The sequence below is a fragment of the Chrysochloris asiatica genome, unplaced genomic scaffold, assembly GCF_000296735.1.
Source record: "Chrysochloris asiatica unplaced genomic scaffold, ChrAsi1.0 scaffold00129, whole genome shotgun sequence".
Classification (NCBI taxonomy): Eukaryota; Metazoa; Chordata; class Mammalia; order Afrosoricida; family Chrysochloridae; genus Chrysochloris; species Chrysochloris asiatica.
In genome coordinates this window covers 2,685,247-2,703,119 of record NW_006408647.1, presented here as the reverse complement: position 1 = coordinate 2,703,119, position 17,873 = coordinate 2,685,247, and the positions used below count along the sequence as shown (strand labels likewise).

At 38.0% G+C, this 17,873-nt stretch overlaps 1 protein-coding gene across 1 annotated transcript in view; it reads left to right on the top strand.

The window, feature by feature from the left end:
* The window catches only part of EGF (epidermal growth factor), a gene marked incomplete at its 5' end in the record, with an annotated part of 163,014 nt that overhangs the window by 87,586 nt on the left and 57,555 nt on the right, over positions 1-17,873 (top strand). Inside the window, 5 exons of the mRNA XM_006869337.1 lie at positions 120-245; positions 1,574-1,710; positions 6,763-6,908; positions 15,105-15,209; positions 16,277-16,500. Coding sequence (XP_006869399.1) covers positions 120-245; positions 1,574-1,710; positions 6,763-6,908; positions 15,105-15,209; positions 16,277-16,500 — 738 coding nt within the window. The remainder of the gene's footprint in view (positions 1-119; positions 246-1,573; positions 1,711-6,762; positions 6,909-15,104; positions 15,210-16,276; positions 16,501-17,873) is intronic.

The following is a 17,873-nucleotide window of genomic DNA, read 5'->3' as shown; positions in this document are numbered from 1 at the left end:
GAATCCTATCCCAATCTCTTTTCACCAGACCCATCTAGACAAGATAAAAACTCTTCAGTGAAATATGTTGTATTTTGAAATAACATGGGCTCTTTACCAAGACATTATATTTTTTGTAGGTTGTTCATCATCTGATAATGGTGGATGTAGCCAGCTCTGTGTTCCTCTCAGCCCAGTATCCTGGGAATGCAGTTGCTTTCCTGGGTATGATCTACAGATGGACAAAAAAAGCTGTACAGCGTCAGGTCAGTGCTATGGATGTTTGAAAACATGTGTCTTCAAAAAGAATAAATGAAGACAACATTTCATTTAGAAAGATGGACAGTTGGATCGCTATTGGATTCTGAGTGGATAGTACTTATATGGAGAGTACTCTCCATATAAATAATAATCATATGTCTTTAAAGAATATTTATAAGTTAATTAACATCCAGAAAAGGTTTGCTACAGCATCCAGCAAGGTATTTCAGAATCTGGAAAAGTCAGGGCTTCAGTAGTCATTTAGCAATTTAAAGTTAAAAGAAATTTAATGAATCTTTGTTGATTAATTGATTTGATTTTCATCTTCCAATGAATGTAATAATCATAATACTTTGATAAACTCTGGGCTTTTCATGTCACAATTTAATATGAAGGCATATGCTTTATGCTAGTAATCTGGGATCACATAATGATGATCCTGAACAGCTTGCTTTTGTCAGACCCCAATACTCTTAATTTCTCATCACCTCATTTAATACTATATAATATAAATTCTGAAAATTAACAAGTGTCTTATTATTAACTCAGATAATCATGCCTGCTTGCAAAAGTGCCCAGGCCAAGCAAGAAAATTTATATGGATGTTAATCTACACAATTTGCTAATATGTTTCAATATATGAATCAAGGAGGCTAAAGCATCACCATTTGAGTCATGTGTAGGTGGTATTAGGCACTAGGAGTCCCTGGGTAGTGCCAATCTTTAAGTGCTTAACCATTAGCCAAAAGGTTGGGGGTTTAAATCCATACAGAGGCACTTTGGAATTCTGGCCTGGCAACCTACTTCAGAAAAGTCACAGTTTTACAAAAACTCTGGCAAGACCGTTCTACTCTGCATACATCATGAGTTGTAATCAACTTGACAGTAACTAACAACAACAACAGCAGATTTGTTATTTAATGCTGGCTCTTTCTGGAAGTAATTTGCGTTTTAAGAGCAAGCACTTAAAGAGGCAGGAATCCAGTGATGAAATTCCAGGGGATAGTTTTGCCAGTCTTAACTTATATCACTCAGTCCAGGCGTGGTGCTGTGGGCTACAGAACTGGGTCACAGGGTCAGTTTGAAATCGGTAGTTCAAACTTATCAGCTGCCCCTTGGAAACTTTATACAGAGTTACTATGATTTCAGAATCTACTCAACGACACTTAACAACAACAACAACCTATGCCACATAAGTGAGAAGTTTAAAAACAACAATCAAGTACTGTAGAAATTAAGGCAAAGGATGCAATGAAACGAGGGAGTCAGAAGTGCTTCTTGAGTTCCAAGGCATATATTTTAAATGGAGCCATATTTGTCTTTTTGTTAACAGGACCACAACCACTTTTGCTGTTTGCCAATTCTCAAGATATTCGACACATGCATTTTGATGGAACAGATTATGAAATCCTATTCAGTCAGCAGATGGGAATGGTTTTTGCCTTAGATTATGATCCTGTGGAAAATAAGGTATGGTTTTGTTGCTGAACAGATGTGGATGTGATTTAAGTAGAGAGTAGAGGATTTCATCCTAACAGATGTCCTGAGCTACTTGAAAATCCTGTGCTAAGCTTAGAACGATTAGGCAGAAAAAAAGTGAAATATAGACACTAGAGAATCATTTAAGAAAGTTCAAGGACTTTCTAAGTTGCCATTTCCCTACTCTGGTCCTTGTCAAGATCCAAACATTTTACTGGGGATGAGGTTAGCATAGAGCTGTAGCCATAGCAGGAACTCCATAAATTTATTACGGATTATTTGCTGGTAGTGGGAGGAATGAGTGGCTGGAGTAGGTTGGGGTACAGGAAATATGGATTAGTAACTTGCCTTTAATATACATTACTGAGAAAGGAGATTCAATGACTTCTCAATTATGAAAATCAAAAAACAAAAAATTTGTTTATGGAAATGTCAGTATAGTTCAAAATAAATTTTACATGAAGATTTTTGTAGGTTACACAGATTTCTATGTTATCCATTTGATTAGCTGGCCATTTGGTATTAATTTCTAGTTGTATTCATGCTAGGTTAGAATGTGTTTAAAATTTGTTACAGTGTCTTCTGGATATTAATCACTCAATAAGTATCAATAGACATAGTTATGCAACCCTCTATAAAGTTTTTAGGAGTATGGTGCTACAGGATAGTTGTCATCAAGTTGTTTTCAACTCATTCAACTCTGTGTGCATCAGGCTACAACTATGCTCCATAGAGTTTTCAATGGTGGATTTCCCAAAAGTAGAATACCAGGTGTTTCTTCTGAGTTGCCTCTGGGTGGATTTGAAATGTCAACCTTTTAGTTAGCAGCTGAAAGTATTAACTGTTTGCACTACCTGAGGACTCCATTAAAGATATGTTGTTGTTGTTTAGTGCTATAGAGTCAGTTTCAACTCTGAGCCATTCTCTATAGGATTTATAAGGAACAGATGGTAGGTTTGAACGGATGACCTTGTGGTTAGCAGTCCATTGCTTAACCTACAGTGCCACACCAGATCTTCTTCAATATTTTATATTGCCAAACAGAACACCGTCTGGTGCTGCACAATCCTCACAATTGTTGTTACACTTGAGCCCATTGCTGCTGTCATTGTGCCAATCCATCTCACTGGGGGTCTTTTTTACACTGACCCTACTATTTACTAAGCATAATGTCCTTCTTCAGGGACTGGTCCATCTTGATAATATATCTGAAGTATGAGAAAGCCTCATCATCCTTGCTTCTAAGGAGAATTCTGACTGTACTTCTTCCAACACAGATTAATCTGCTCTTCTAGCAGTAGCATGGTACTTTTAACAGTCTTCTTTAATTCAATAGATCAATTATATGGTATTCCTTCTTCATTGTCTAAGTTTCACATGAATATGAATCTATTGAAAATACCATGACTTGGGTCAGGTGCACTTTACTCCTCAAACTGACATCTTTGCTTTTCAACACTTTAAAGATGTCTTGTGCAACAGATTTGTTTAATGCAATATGTCACTTGATTTATTGACTGCTGCTTCCATGAGTGTTGATTGTTGTTGTTAGTACCATCAAGTTGGTACCAACTCATAGAAATCCTATGCAAAACAGAACAAAACACTGCCCTGTCCTGCACCAACCATACATTTGTTGCTATGATCCTCTTGCTACTGCTCCTGTGCTAATCCATCCTGTTGGGGGTCTTTCTCTTTTTCTCTGACCCTCCTCTTCACCAAGTATGATGTCCTTCTCCAGAAACTGGTCTGTCCTGATAACCTGACTAAAGTATGAGAGACAAACTCTGGCCATCCTGGCTTCCAAGGAGTATTTTGGCTGTACTTTGTTGAACACAGATTTGGCAATTCATGGTAATTTTAATATTCTCCTTCTACACCATAACTCAAATGCATCAATTAGTCTCTAGTCTTCTTTATTCATTGTCCAAGTTTCACATACATACGAGGTTATTGAAAATACCATGGCTTGGATCAGGCGCAAGTTAGTTCTCAAACTGACATCTCTTGAACACTTTAAAGAGGTCTTGTGCAGCAGATTTGCCTAATGCAATATGTCGTTTGAATTCTTGACTGTTGCTTCCATGAGTGTTGATGGTTGATTCAAGCAAAAAGGAGTCTTTGACAACTTCAATCTTTTCTCCATTTATATGGATGTTGTTTATTGGTCCAGTGGTGAGGATTCTTGTTTTGTTTACATTAAGGGGCAGTCCATACCAAAGACTGTGGTTTTTGTGATCTTCATCAGTAAGTATTTTAAGTCCTCTTTGCTTTCAGCAAGTAAGGTTGTATCATCTGCATATCACAGGTTGTTAAGGAGTCGTCTTTCAATCCTGATGCCACATTCTTCTTCATATAATCCAGGTTCTTGGATGATTTGCTTGGCATACAGTTTGGATAAGTATGGTCAAAGAATACAACCCTGGCACACACCTTTCCTAATTTATCAGTGTTCCCTTGTTCCGTTCAACAACTGCCTCCTGGGCTTTGTATAGGTTCCTGATGAGCACAATTAAGTGGTCCCGCATACTTGCTCTCCACAATGTTGTCTATAGATTGTCATGATCCACACAATCGAAAGTTGTTTTTTTTTTTTGTAGTCAATAAAGCAGAGGTAAACATCTTTATGGTATTCTCTACTTTCAGCCAAAATCCATCTGACATCAGCAATGATAGCCCTCATTCTACATGCTTGTCTGAATCCTACTTAAGCCTCTGGCAGTTCCCTGTCAATGTACTGTTGCAACCATTTTTATATTATCTTTAGCAAACTTTTACTTGCATACAATATTAATAATGTTGTCAGATGGTTTCTTCATACTATTGGATCACCTCTCTTTGGAATGGGCACAAATAGGGATCTCTTCCAGTCAGTTGGCCAGGTAGCTGTACTTCCAAATTTCTTGGCACAGATGACAGAGTACCTCCAGTGCCGCACTAGTTTGTTGAAAGATTTCAATTCGTATCCCATTGATTTCTGGAGCTTTGTTTATTGCCAATACTTCCAGTGCAGCTTGGACTTACTCCTTCACTATCAATGGTTCTTGATCATAAGCTACCTCTAAAAATATTTAAATGCCAACCATTTCTTTTTGGTATAGTGACTTTATGTATACCTCCCATCATCTTTTGATGCTTTCTGCATCCGTCAATATTTTGAATACAGAATCCTTCAGTATTATAAGTTAAGGCTTGAATTTTTTTCTTTAGACCTTTCAACTTGAGAAATGGTGAGCATGTTCTTCCATTTTGATTTTCTAACTCCATATCTTTGCGCATTTCATTTATAATACTTTACTTTGTCTTCTCAAGCTGCCGTTTAAACTTTTCTGTTCAGTTCTTTGCTTCCTCATTTCTTCCATTAGCTTTGGCATCTCCATGCTAGAGAACATGTTTCAGAATCTATTTTGACATCCGTTTTTGTCTTTTCTTTCTTTACTGTTTTATTAGTCACCTTTTGCTTTCCTTCTGTATGATGTTCTTGATGTCCTCCTATAGTTCTTCTGGTCTTCCATCATTAGTGTCTAATGCATCAACCCATTTCTTAATATGATCTCTAAATTCAGGTGGGATATGTTCAAGGTCACATTTTGGTTCTCATAGACATGTTTTAATTTTCTCCAGTTTCAGTTTGAACTTGCTATGAGCACTTGATGGTTTGTTCCACAATTGGTCCCTGACCTTGTTTTGGCTCATGATATGGAGCATTTCTACCATTTCTTTCCACAGATGTAGTCAATTTGATTGCTGTGTATTCCATCTGGTGAGGCCCAAGTGTATAGTCGCTTTTGTATTGTTTACAAAAGGTATTTACAATTATAGAAGGGTGGATAACCCATTGTTTAGTGAATTCTTCCATGAAAACTCTTTTATTATTGTTTATTGATATCTATATGAGGAGGTTTCAAAGAGTTCATAGAAAAATTCATTTAAAGAATTCTTTGAATTTCATTGGTGTGTTAAAATTTCACAGATGTTATTATTAGATTGTTGGCTGGTCAGTAGCATTTTTTTTAACACTTTATGAAATTCTTGTACCTTTGGGTTAACCTGCATATTAGGCTAGAAAAAGAACTTTGTACCTTCAAGGTATACTCTCTTGGGCAAAATGGATTGATTTAAATGCAATGATATAAGGTTAGAAATAAAAGGAACTTTAACAAATATGTAGTGTAAATTTCTCATCTAAAGTTCAGTGACATAAATGCAACCAGACCAATCAATATGTAGCGAATCTGGGGTAGGAACTAGTGCCTCTTCTGACTTGCAATGCTGTGGACTTCTGGGGATTAAGTTGAAGATACAGCATGTTTTGTTGTTGTGGTGGTTGTTGTTAAGTGCTGTCAAGTCACTTCCAACTCATAACACCTTTGTATAGGTTGCTGAGGAGTAGCTGGTGGGTTTGAGCTGTTGATCTTTTGGGTTGCAATCCAGTGCATATCCTATAGAGCCACACCAGGAGTTCAGCATGTGTTGTGTTGTTAAGTCGTTTCTGACTCATATCAATCTGGTATAGGGCTTCTGAGGAGTGAGTGGTGAGTTTGAACTGCAAGCCTTGTGGTTCAATTCGACTTTGTGGTCAGTGCTCATCCTACAGTGCCATACCAGTAGCCACTGTTAAGTTGCAAATCATTGCTCTGTTCTGGGTTGTAGAAGTTATTGGGGTTCAAGCACAATGACAAGTTACTGACCAGTGATCAAAGATTAATAAACTACATTTATATTAATAGAAATTTGAGCCATGCCAATGAGTTTGTCATTATTATTCTCATTTTACCAGAGGAAACTAAGACTTTGAGGCAAAGATTAACTTGCCTAAGGTCACAGTTCTAGTTTTGTCTAACACCAAAACCATGTTCTTAACAAGTACACAATAATTACTTGACGAGTTACTAACTTCATTTTTATGCGGGGGCTTCAAAGAGTTTGTGGAGAAATGGAATGAAAAGATAATGGAATTTTTTCTTGAACTTTTTGAAGCTCTCTCATGTATTTATTCATTTTTCCCAAATCAGTCAGAAATACCTATGTTCTCTTTTGTAGATATACTTTGCCAATACAGCCCTGAAGTGGATAGAGAGAGCTAATGTGGATGGTTCAAACAGAGAAAGGCTTATTGATGCAGTAGATGAGCCAGAAGGTCTTACTATAGACTGGATTAACCGTAAATTCTACTGGACTGACAGAGGGTATGTTTCTTCCTTCAGTTTGAAGTCCTGTGGGATGGGAGTAATGGGATAGGCAATTCATCTGGCTTGACTCTCCACCACGAACTCAAGAAAGTATTGCTGGGCACCTGGCTGCAAAATGGTCCCCTTGATGTATACACTTGCCCTGCCTCCAAGCAAGACATCATCCCTTCACCACGATTGGATCTGTATCTATGGGAAAATGTTAAGGACTAAGAAAATAGCATGAAAAAAAAAAAAAAAGAATTTTTGCAGTTTAGGCTTTGCAATCAAAGAAAACCCAAATGTATCTGAATTAAATCAACAAGCATTTTTTGAACATCTGCTATGGATAAAGCACTTTCCTAGGTACAGTGAGAAATATAGAGGAGTATGAGATATACTTTATGCCCTTTTTATCAGTTCATGGTGTAGATGGGGAAAGAAGGCACCTATATGCAGAAAAAGGATAATAAAAATGCATGGCTTAAATACAAAAAATGTCATAGGACTGTATGTAACTAATTGCTAATTGAAGAGTGCACATTCCCAGAGGGAGGGCTGAAAGAGATTTCAAGGACTACCTATCACAGTCCCTGGTTTTACAGATGAAGAAGCTCAGAGAGGCCAAGTGATTTATGCAAGGCCATGCAGCATGGACTGCAAGGTCAGTTTGAACTGTAAGTTCAGCAGTTCAAATTCACCAGCCGCTCTTCAGAAACCTTATACAGGGTCGTTATGAGTCAGAACTGATTAGCTGGCACTTAACAATAACACAGTCACAATGCAGCATGGAAGTGATGAATCTCAGATTAGAATCCAGATCTGGCTTCCTGTTAGGTGAGCAAGAGTTTCATGCTAGAGTTGTGAAGAAAGATGTTATGAGGCAGGAGACTAGATCAGAGATTCTCTGCTTTCCCACTGATGGGAAACAACATTTCCAGAGTGAGGATGTAATTCTGTCCACTTAGGACATCACTCTTGCAGTTTTGGTGTGGTGTTGCTGCAGGATGATGCACTGGACCGCAAGGTCCGTTAGAACCATAAGGTCGGTGGTTCAAACTCACCAGCCGCTCCTTGGAAACCCTATACAGGGTCATTATGAGTACTTGACAGTACTTAACAACAACAACTTGGGACTGTGTGTAGAACAGCAGCTAAGTTCATTTGTGTGTGTGTGTGGCCTGGGTTAGCTGGGCGGACAGTGGTAGAAGGAAGTGAGAGGCTGCCTTCTGTGTTAAAATGATCCTTAGCCCACTTCCTTGCTTCTTGCTTCTGAGGGGAAAACATATGATAATGTTAGAGATGCCTTGTGCTCTGAAATATTTACTCATAGTAACTTAAAGCTGAATAGTAAAGTTTCATCCTGAAACACTGGTACCTGTGTTGTTGTTAAGTGCCATCGAGTTGGTTTCGACTCACAGCTACCCTGTGTAGGGTTTGTGAGGAGTGGCTGATGGGTTTGAACTGCTGACTTTGTAATTCAAACCTACCTTGCAGTCCAGTGCTTTATCCTACAGTGACACCCTATGTAACCATGATAAAAGAAAATATGGGAGATTAGTTAGGATTTCACCTCTGTGAAATCAAAACTCCTAAAATAAGCTTGCAGGTAGGTTTGTTATGTCCCAGAAAAATCTCTTTTAGTTTAGGAAATCCATGGGTAGTAACTTGTTTTTTTGATGTGTAACATGATTTACAGTTATCAATAATATGACACTTTTACATCTAGTATGGAGTCCTGATATGACCCTGTAGAATATGGTCATGGTCACCCATCTACTCAAACATCTCTTCACTCTGGTAGCGTAGTGGTTATGAATCGGGCTATGAACTGCAAGGGCAGCAGTTCAAAACTACCTGCTGTTCCATGGGAGAAAGATGAGGCTTTCTGCTCCCAGCCTCAGAAACCCTGTATAGGGTCGCTATGAGTTGGAACCGACTCCTTGGCACATAACAACAACAACATTTGTTTATTGAATAAATGGATTGTGACACGGCACTAAGAGCTTTATGTCATGCACGATACCATTGAATCCTAAAGAGGAACCTGTGAATGTTAGGTTTTCTTTATTGTTGTTGTTGTTGTTAAGTGCCGTCGAGTCGGTTCCGACCCATAGCGACCCTGTACAGGGTTTCCGAGGGTGTAAATCCTTACGGGAGTAGAAAGCCTCATCTTTCTCCCGCGGAGCGGCTGGTAGTTTCGAACCACTGACCTTAACGTTTGCAGCCCGATTCGTAACCACTACGCTACCAGAGCTCTTCTTTATAGATTAAAAAAATTGAAGCTTAAAGACATATACTATCTTTCCCAGGGGCAGGGACAAGCAGCTAGCAAGTGTTGCATATGGATTTTGAATTCAAGGATACTTGTTGCTGTTGTGGTTAAGTGCCATTGAGCCGGTTCTGACCAATAGTGACCCTGTATAGGGTTTCCGAGGCTGTGAGAATCTTGTGAGAGTAGAAAGCATTATCTTTTTCCCGTGGAGTGGCTGGTGGACTTGAACAGCCAACCTTGTGGTTCTCAGTCCAGTGCTTATCCTACAGAGCCATCACACACCCCTCCAAAGCTTAGGCTCTGAATAATCATAGACATATATTACCCCACCACCACCACCAACTGCCACCTAGAGTTGATTAAAATATGCTAGACCCAGAATGATATAATTAATTAAAATCAACTTGTAATAATGATAACAATTTTAATAGTGGCTCTTCTGTCTTGAATCCACTTAAAAGGACTTTTAAAATATCAGTCTGTGTAATAATAGAGTGTGTACTGTTCTCTGAAGAGCAAGCATTGATCCAAAAAGCAGCTGTCAGCCCTCTTGGCCCGGTCTCTAAGGGTACTGCGTTTCCTCACATTTCCCCATACTCACATGACACCTCTAATTTTAATAGTGGTTGATTAATAGCACCATAGGGTTCTACTGTGGAGGTAGTGCCTTTGGGGAGAGACAGGCACGGCATCTATCTGGAGAATCAGACCCCAAATTTCATAGTTCACTGTCTTCAGTAATAACAAGCCCTTCTTAAATCCTCTTTCCTCTAAAGGCAGCTGCTAACAGAAAACCTTTAATTTATCTGGAAATGAGAGGTTTACAGTTGGAAAACCTTGATATTAACTAGCAATTGAATTTAAATAACTGAGATTCCAATCTTATGATATTATATTATAATTATTTAATTAAAAGAATCAGAGTGGAAGGTTGCTGTCTAAATTGCCTTGGAAAAGATAGACTCAGATTGACATCTAACTGTAGAAAGGAAGCAAATTCATAATTCCATTGGTGGTACTGTTATTTAGGATCAAGGAATCCTGATTTCTAAAGCCAAATGTCTAGTATAAAGGAATCAAGAGGGTAAAAGTATATGTTTACTTATTCTTTTAAGGTAAAATTACTCTCCTAGGATTCAGTATAGACTTACTCTGGAAAGAGATGTTAGTCAGCAGCGCCAGGTGTGCAGAGCAGAACTGTACTCCATTGGGAGCAGGTTGCCAGACCTATTTTCCAAGGCATCTCTGAGTAGGTTCCAACCACCAACCTTTCAGTTAGTAGCTGAGTACTTAACCATTTGTGCCACCCAGGAATTAGATGTGGATATTTTCTCTTAGAGGATTCCAACTGCACTAGGATCAATTAGGTAACAGATACAAAGAGAAAGGTGCTTTACTACAAGGGTTATACTCAAATTCAAATGTTACCAAAATGTCCTTGTTTGTCTTTGCTTTCTTATTAACAACACTACAGGTTAGCACTTACTTTCTGTCTAAATCAAATAGAAAATTTTTATTAGCATGGGGAACTTCCTAAGTCATTTCCAGCTATCTTGCCTTCAGACAGTTTCGCTGCTATTCTCAGTTCTCATCACATAACTTCTACTCAAAACAGTAAGAATTTAAAGATGATGTAACAGTGAGATCAGAACTGACAGTTTTCTCTCTTCTGATCACAAGCTAGGGCATCCAAATATGACTTAGTATTCCTTCATTTTCACCAAGGGAAGAGGCACAGTGACAGTTGTATCTAAGAGAGACTGAATTTGACACATTGAGTTCATACATATCTTCTACCCAGCAGTACCTTCCTATAATCACTGCAACTGAGAATAAAATGGTCTTGCTTTTCTTTTTGACTATTCACAAATACTATTTTTTTTTTTTTTACTCTTCACAAACATTTCTTGATAATGTTCACAGAAATCATTATTCATTAATTTAAAAACTGCAATTCTTCAGTGAGCTTACCTATAAACTTTTATATACTTTTCTATAAAATTTTAGATATTAAAAAAAATAGCAACTTGATTTTTGGAATATCCGCTCCAGACAAAGCTTGCACGCACAATTCTGAAACTGACAAATTGTCTTGGAAAAAATGTATCTAGTACAAAATAAACTTTCAACATTTGTCTAAAATGACATCAAAATTATTATAAGGTTTTAGAGTAATCTTAATTATTTGATGTTCAATAGAATTCACTTTACAAAAAACTCTACAAAAAAACGGCTTTCTTGGTTTTCTTGACACTTCTGACTTTCAGTGAAGGTCAGATCTAGTAGGATGCTGACAGATTACTTTCCTCTGTGGAGTTTCTGATGCACTGTGATTGGTTGAATTCTCACAAACCCTCAAACACTCATTATATTCACAGCGCTTCATTCCACTTTACATGAGTTCACTAAACTAGCATTGTGTTTTGAAAGTGATTGTTGCAAATTAGTTTTAAAAAGTGTTTTTAAAGTGATTGTTGAATTAGTTCTGACTCATAGTTACCCTGTATAGGGTTTCCAAACAGCAGGTGGCCGGTTTGGCTGCTGACATCATGATTCAAAGTCCAGTGCTGATCCACACCAGGAATCCAGGGCTTTAAAAATGATACTACAGTTTCAAAATAGCCACTGCTCTGAGTTAGTAGTTTGCAAAGCCTAGAATTCCTGGTATAGCCCTAAGGGTTGTTAATGTGCTGAATAGCAAAGTTGCTTTGAACCTCAAGGTTGACAATTCAAGCTCACTAGCTGCTCCTTGGAAACCCTATATGGGGTCGCTATGAGTTGGAACCAACTCAACAGCATTTAACAACAACAACAACAACAAGGGGCCCAACCTAGGCTCTGAGCTAGTTTTACACCTACCTCCATTCTTTATGGAGTCTTGGTGTGATGATGTAGGATAAGTACTGGACGGAAAGGTCAGTTTGAGCTGCAACGTCAGTCATTCAAACTCATTAGCTGCTCCATGAAAACATTACACAGGGTCGCTATGAGTTGGAACCAACTCAATTGCACTTAAAAACAATAGCCATCCTTTATACAGTCTGTGGGGAGGAACTGTAGAGCTCTGTTCCTCAACTAGGCACTGTGTGTGGCTCGAATGTTTTGTCCTCAACTACTAATCCCTAGACTGCTAGCACAAGGTTGGCAGTTCATATCCACCAGCCACTCCTCAGAAACCTTACACAGGGCCACTTTGAGTAGGATTCAACTCAATGTCACTCAACAACAAACAGCTAACCTAAAAGTTAGTGAGTAAAACTTACCCAGTGTTGCTGTTGGAGAAGGCCCGCCAATCTGCTCCCAGAAACATTTTAGTCAAGAAGACCCCACGGAGCATGTCTAGTCTGTAACACACGGGGTAGCTATGAGTCAAAATCTGCAATGAATTTGTGGGTTTTTTTTTGTTTTCTTATTCCCCAACTGATGTCACTGGTTAGTGTCAATGATGAACATGCTCTGTTAACTGAAAGGTTGGAAGTTCAAGTCCACCCAAATATGTCTCAGAAGAAAGACCTGGTAATTGAACTCCCCCCAAAAAATCAACCATTGAAAATCCTATGAAATATAGTTCTACTCTCACAGAATGATACACACAGGTCGACCAAAAACTCAGTGGCAATTGTTGCTGATATTCTCCAACTAGTGACTAGAAAGTAGACTTGAATAAACCTGGAGATCTCTTTAGCATTTTCATAGACTGGGGGAGGATAGAATGGTCCTATCTTGTGTTTCTGGACAGACATTGCTCATGAGAAGAAGATGAGGAAATGAAGTTGAGTACATGAAAAATGGATACATATTCTAGTTTGCAGTAAGGAAGCAGACCACTGGGGAGTTCAACTGAACCTCACTTTTTTTTTTTCTTCTCTCCATTTATCTTTTTTTTAAAGTTTTTATTGTGAATTAAGTGATAGTTTACATGGGAGAACACCAGCTTTACATTCATCCTATCGTATTTTGTTTCATTGCAATGATTACAATCCCCTCCATGCATCATCATTCAACAGCATTTGCTTCCATTCCCTCTGGTTTTTTGTTTTGTTTTGTTTTGTTTTGTATGTATACCAAAGCACTCAGGAATACATAACTATTCCAACAACCAAAGGTTATACCCCACAAGCCTGCCCCCCGGTGGCCAGCATACAGCTCCTCTCTCTCCCTGAGTCCAGAATCCCCAGTTGTTCCATCTCTCCATGTCATTATCTCTATGTCCATCTCTGGAGTCACTGTTTCTTTGGATAGGGTCCCGCATTCCGCTCTTTTCCCTTGATGGCCCCAAGGTCCTTCACACCTAGACTGCAAGATCAACCACTCCTATCCTTTTGTTACAACTCACAGTCAGTCCTGATAGCAATTATTCACTACTGAAGCACATAAGTCTTATCCCCAACTCCTTTCACTAACCCGTCCATACAGGTTGGAAACCACTCAGTGGAGATTCTACCTTCCCCTGCACACTTTAGGCTTCCTCTTGAAAGCTTGTAAGCCAAATACTTCTTGCCTTTGTAGTCCCCACCTCATTTTGGGTAGCCAGTGTCTCAGTTGCCCATCCCTGTCAACGCTGTATACCAGGGGGGGTGGGACTGATCCTTGCTATAAAGATTCACTAAACCTCACATTTATCTCCATTGCCTATAGCTTTGTCTGCTCCAGGAAGCTGCTCAGAAATCTGTGTTAAATCACTGACTGGTGACTGGGGGAGGAGAGGGAATAAAGAATTAATTGGAGAGTTTGAATACATCCAGTCTTCTCCATCAGTCACCATCATTTTCCTGCCTTAACCGCTCCACACTGAAATCACAGGATACTTTCTAAAGTGATTTATCAATGCCCCGCAGCTGTTTGAGACTGCTGAGACTTTGTAATGTTGGTTCTTCCACTTAGGGTAGAAAGCCTCCACTAAGACTTAAGAATCCTACACATATCCTTGCCTAGCTACTGCCATCTTATCCTGGCTTATTATCAGGATTTAAAACTGGTTCAAAATGGTTCTGTAATTGCTATTGTAAATTAGGGCTGTATATATGTTGCACATCACCAAATTCGTTTCCCTTGATATGCTAATTTGAGCAGCAAGAAACAGCTATGCCCAGCTCAAAGATAGCAGCACCTGGCAGTGCTTTGAATGTGTGCTGTTCTCCAGAGTCCTGCCAATAATCTACTCTCCTGAAACTTTCAAGAGGGAGGAATGTGGCAGGACTTTTGATGAGCAACATTACTGGCTGGACTCTGGAGTTTTTGGCATCAATAAGTGCTCAATATATTTCTATTTGATAATAAAGAGTTTTTACTATCAAGGATTTTCTCCCTTGTAGATGTCAAAGAATTATTTATTTATTTATTTATTCTATATGTGAAGATTAGTGAATAATATATAAGTGTTCCCATCTCAGAATCACATGGAGGAAAACAAGTCAATGTACATCTTCCTTGACTGTTTTTGGGCTTGGTGGTCCCTGTGACCCCTTCCAGTCCACTTTTCTTGCTTACACTTTGCTCTGACTATAGGCTGATACCTTCTTTGCCACTGGTTTGTACTAGTTCAGCAGCAGATTGTATGATGGAAAGAGAAAGAGATGACAGTATTTACACGTCTAGTTTTGTCACAGTCTGATCATTGACACATGCCCCCTTTTACTTTTTCATTGTAATTGGCTGGGATAAATGTTGACATGCTATGAATCATAAGTTTGGCAGTTTATACCCACCAGCCACTCCTTGGAAATTCTATACGGAGTCAGAACCAACTCGATGACACTTAACAACAACAACAATTAAAACACTATGCTTTAAAAAATGAGAATTCATGGTCTGGTTGCTTCCAATCTGTAGGAGCAAACGTAGGGAACAAGGAATCCTTTAAAATTTCTATTTTTGCATTTCAGTAAGTAACAAAGGAAAGGAATGTCACAGGCTCTTCTGTATTTCATACATTTCAGGAAGTCTCTCATTAAAAGAAGTAATTTAAATGGAACACACCATGAAATAATCATTGAGTCAGACATCTCTCAGCCACGAGGAATTGCTGTTCATCCAGTGGCCAAGTAGGTATTTATGAAAGTAAGGAACTTTTCTGCCAAATCAACTGACTTATTATGCTTGCTATGCTAAAATTTGTCATAGAACTCAAATGGCCAGTAAAATTGGAAACCAAGAATATTCATCAGTTTTCTTTAAATCTTTAAAAATGGCATGACAAGACAAAAACCATAAGCTGAATTTAAATAATAGGCTTAACGAGGAAACAAATTATGAGGGTTAATTGTGAAAACATTTTTAAAATCTGTTGTTGTTTTTAAGTGCCATCAAGTAGCTTCTGACTCATAGTGACCCTGTATAGGGTTTCCGAAGAGCAGCTGGTGACTTTGCGGATCAAACTGACCTTGAGATCCAGCACATTAACCCGCGAGGGTTAAAAAATTATAGAGAACCACTGATTTCCTCTTAGTGGTCAAAAGAAAGGATAAAAACCAACACCATTTTATTTAGGATGAAAATTTCACAATGATTTCTGTGAGATAATAAGTTAATGGCAATTGATCATTGTTTGGGGATCAGCCAGATGATTGAGCAGGTCAGTAAAATAGATACTGAGTCATGTTAGCATAAAAAATAGTACCTCATTACCTTATTTATGGAACTTAAAATATTCAAGTTAACTAGTACAGTGCATCAAGATAGATTAGAATGAAATGTTCGTTTTCTTGTGTTATAGTTTTACATATACAGTGAGTTTACTTATGCCTAACAGGACAGGATAGCAAGATTTTATTGTGTTTTGCAGCTTGAAATGCTAATTTAAGGCAATGCCATTGAGCACACATTTGATTATTAATGTGCTATAGTTTTTTAAAGTAATGATCCCCTTTTAATCTCATTATCTGGGCTACAATTTGGTATTTTTTTTGTCTAAGATTCTCTACAGGGCAAGGATTATCATTTTGCTTTGAAAAATTATTTGTTCAACATACAATGCTATACTTTCTTCATCTCTACTCCTTAGTGTACCCTATCAGTTTATCCTGAAGGAATTTGCATTGATGTTTTCAATAATAAAGAATGGAAATTTTTTTTGCATGAAGATTTTACTTGTGTGCTTTCTTGATTAAAGGATATTATTTTGGACTGATATGGGGATTAATCCACGAATTGAAAGCTCTTCTCTTCAAGGCTCTTACCGACGAGTTATAGCTAGTTCTGATCTGGTCTGGCCCAGTGGAATAACGATTGACTATTTAGCTGACAAGTTGTACTGGTGTGACGCCAAGCTATCTGTGATTGAAATGGCCAATCTGGATGGTTCAGAACGCCAAAGACTTGTCCAGAACGATGTAGGTGAGACTTTGGGATGGGTAATTTCTTCATTTGTACTGAGTCTGATGCATGTTAAATACAAAATGTACTTACACAGATACCAATGCACACACACACATATATACAATTTTGTTTTAAAGGTAGACTTCATTAAGAATTATTTCAGCATTGGAATATTGTATAATAATAGTGGTATATATATATATATAATTTCTTTTTTTCCCAAATTTCCCCTAATCAGGATGAATAATACATTCAAATTTTCTAAACTACTTAAAAAATAAGTACTTGGTTGAACTGTTATCATTTCTTATATTTTAAAAAATGTTATTTTTTTTAAATAACATTTTTGATAATAATGAATATGCATGAGCACTTAAAATGTGCAAAGATAAATGAATCAAACAAAATTTCCCCCCTACTCTATTTTCAGTTTTTGCATGGAGTGGCACCTATTTTCATAAATATCTTTAAGATGATTGTAACCTATGCTAACTATTAGGAGAAAAGTGCAAAGGACTCAGATCATACTAATAGGAGACTCATTTTGATTCAAGGAATCTGCAAAGAAAACAGTAGGTGAACTGGTTCATGTGATAATTAAACCTCCAAAATCAAACAACTCAGCAACTCAGTAGGACAGAGTAGAACTGCCCATAGAGTTTCCAAGGTTGTAAATCTTTATGGAAGCAGACTACCACATGTTTCTCCTCTTAATAGCTGGTGGGTTTGAACCACTAATCTTTTGGTTAGCAGCTGAATGCTTTAACCACTATGCAACTGGAATACTTATGTGATAACTAGATGGTGATCAAAAGTTATGATTTGAAAAAAGCCTGCAAAAATCAGTCATTGTTTTTTACTCCCAGAACAAGTTGAATGAATTTAATTTTGAATGTATTAATTGTATGTTCTTGAGCAGGTATATATGATAAGACTGGTTGGTATATCTGGATGACCACTTAGGTAACAGTGTAAGATGTTGGATGAGAATTTGGAGAGAAGGAAATCAATTAGGAGGTTACAACAGTTGTCCATTCAGTGATGAATGATTCTGTCATTTAAAGTGGACTAAAGGATCAGGGTCCACCACTCATCTGTCAGTTTGTCGTACTGTGGTGGCTTGTGAGTTGCTGTGATTCTGAAAGCTACACCACTGGCATTTTAAATACCAGCAGCGTCACCCATGGTGGACAGGTTTCAGATGACCTTCCAGAGGAAGACAGACTAGGAAGAAAGAGTGACAAACTACTTCTGAATATTTAGTCACTGAAAACCTTATGAATAGCAGAGAAACAGTGTCAGATATAGTGCCAGAAAATGAACCCCTCAGGTTGGAAGGCATTTGAAATGAGACAGGGGAAGAGCTGCCTCCTCAAAGTACAGTCGATCGT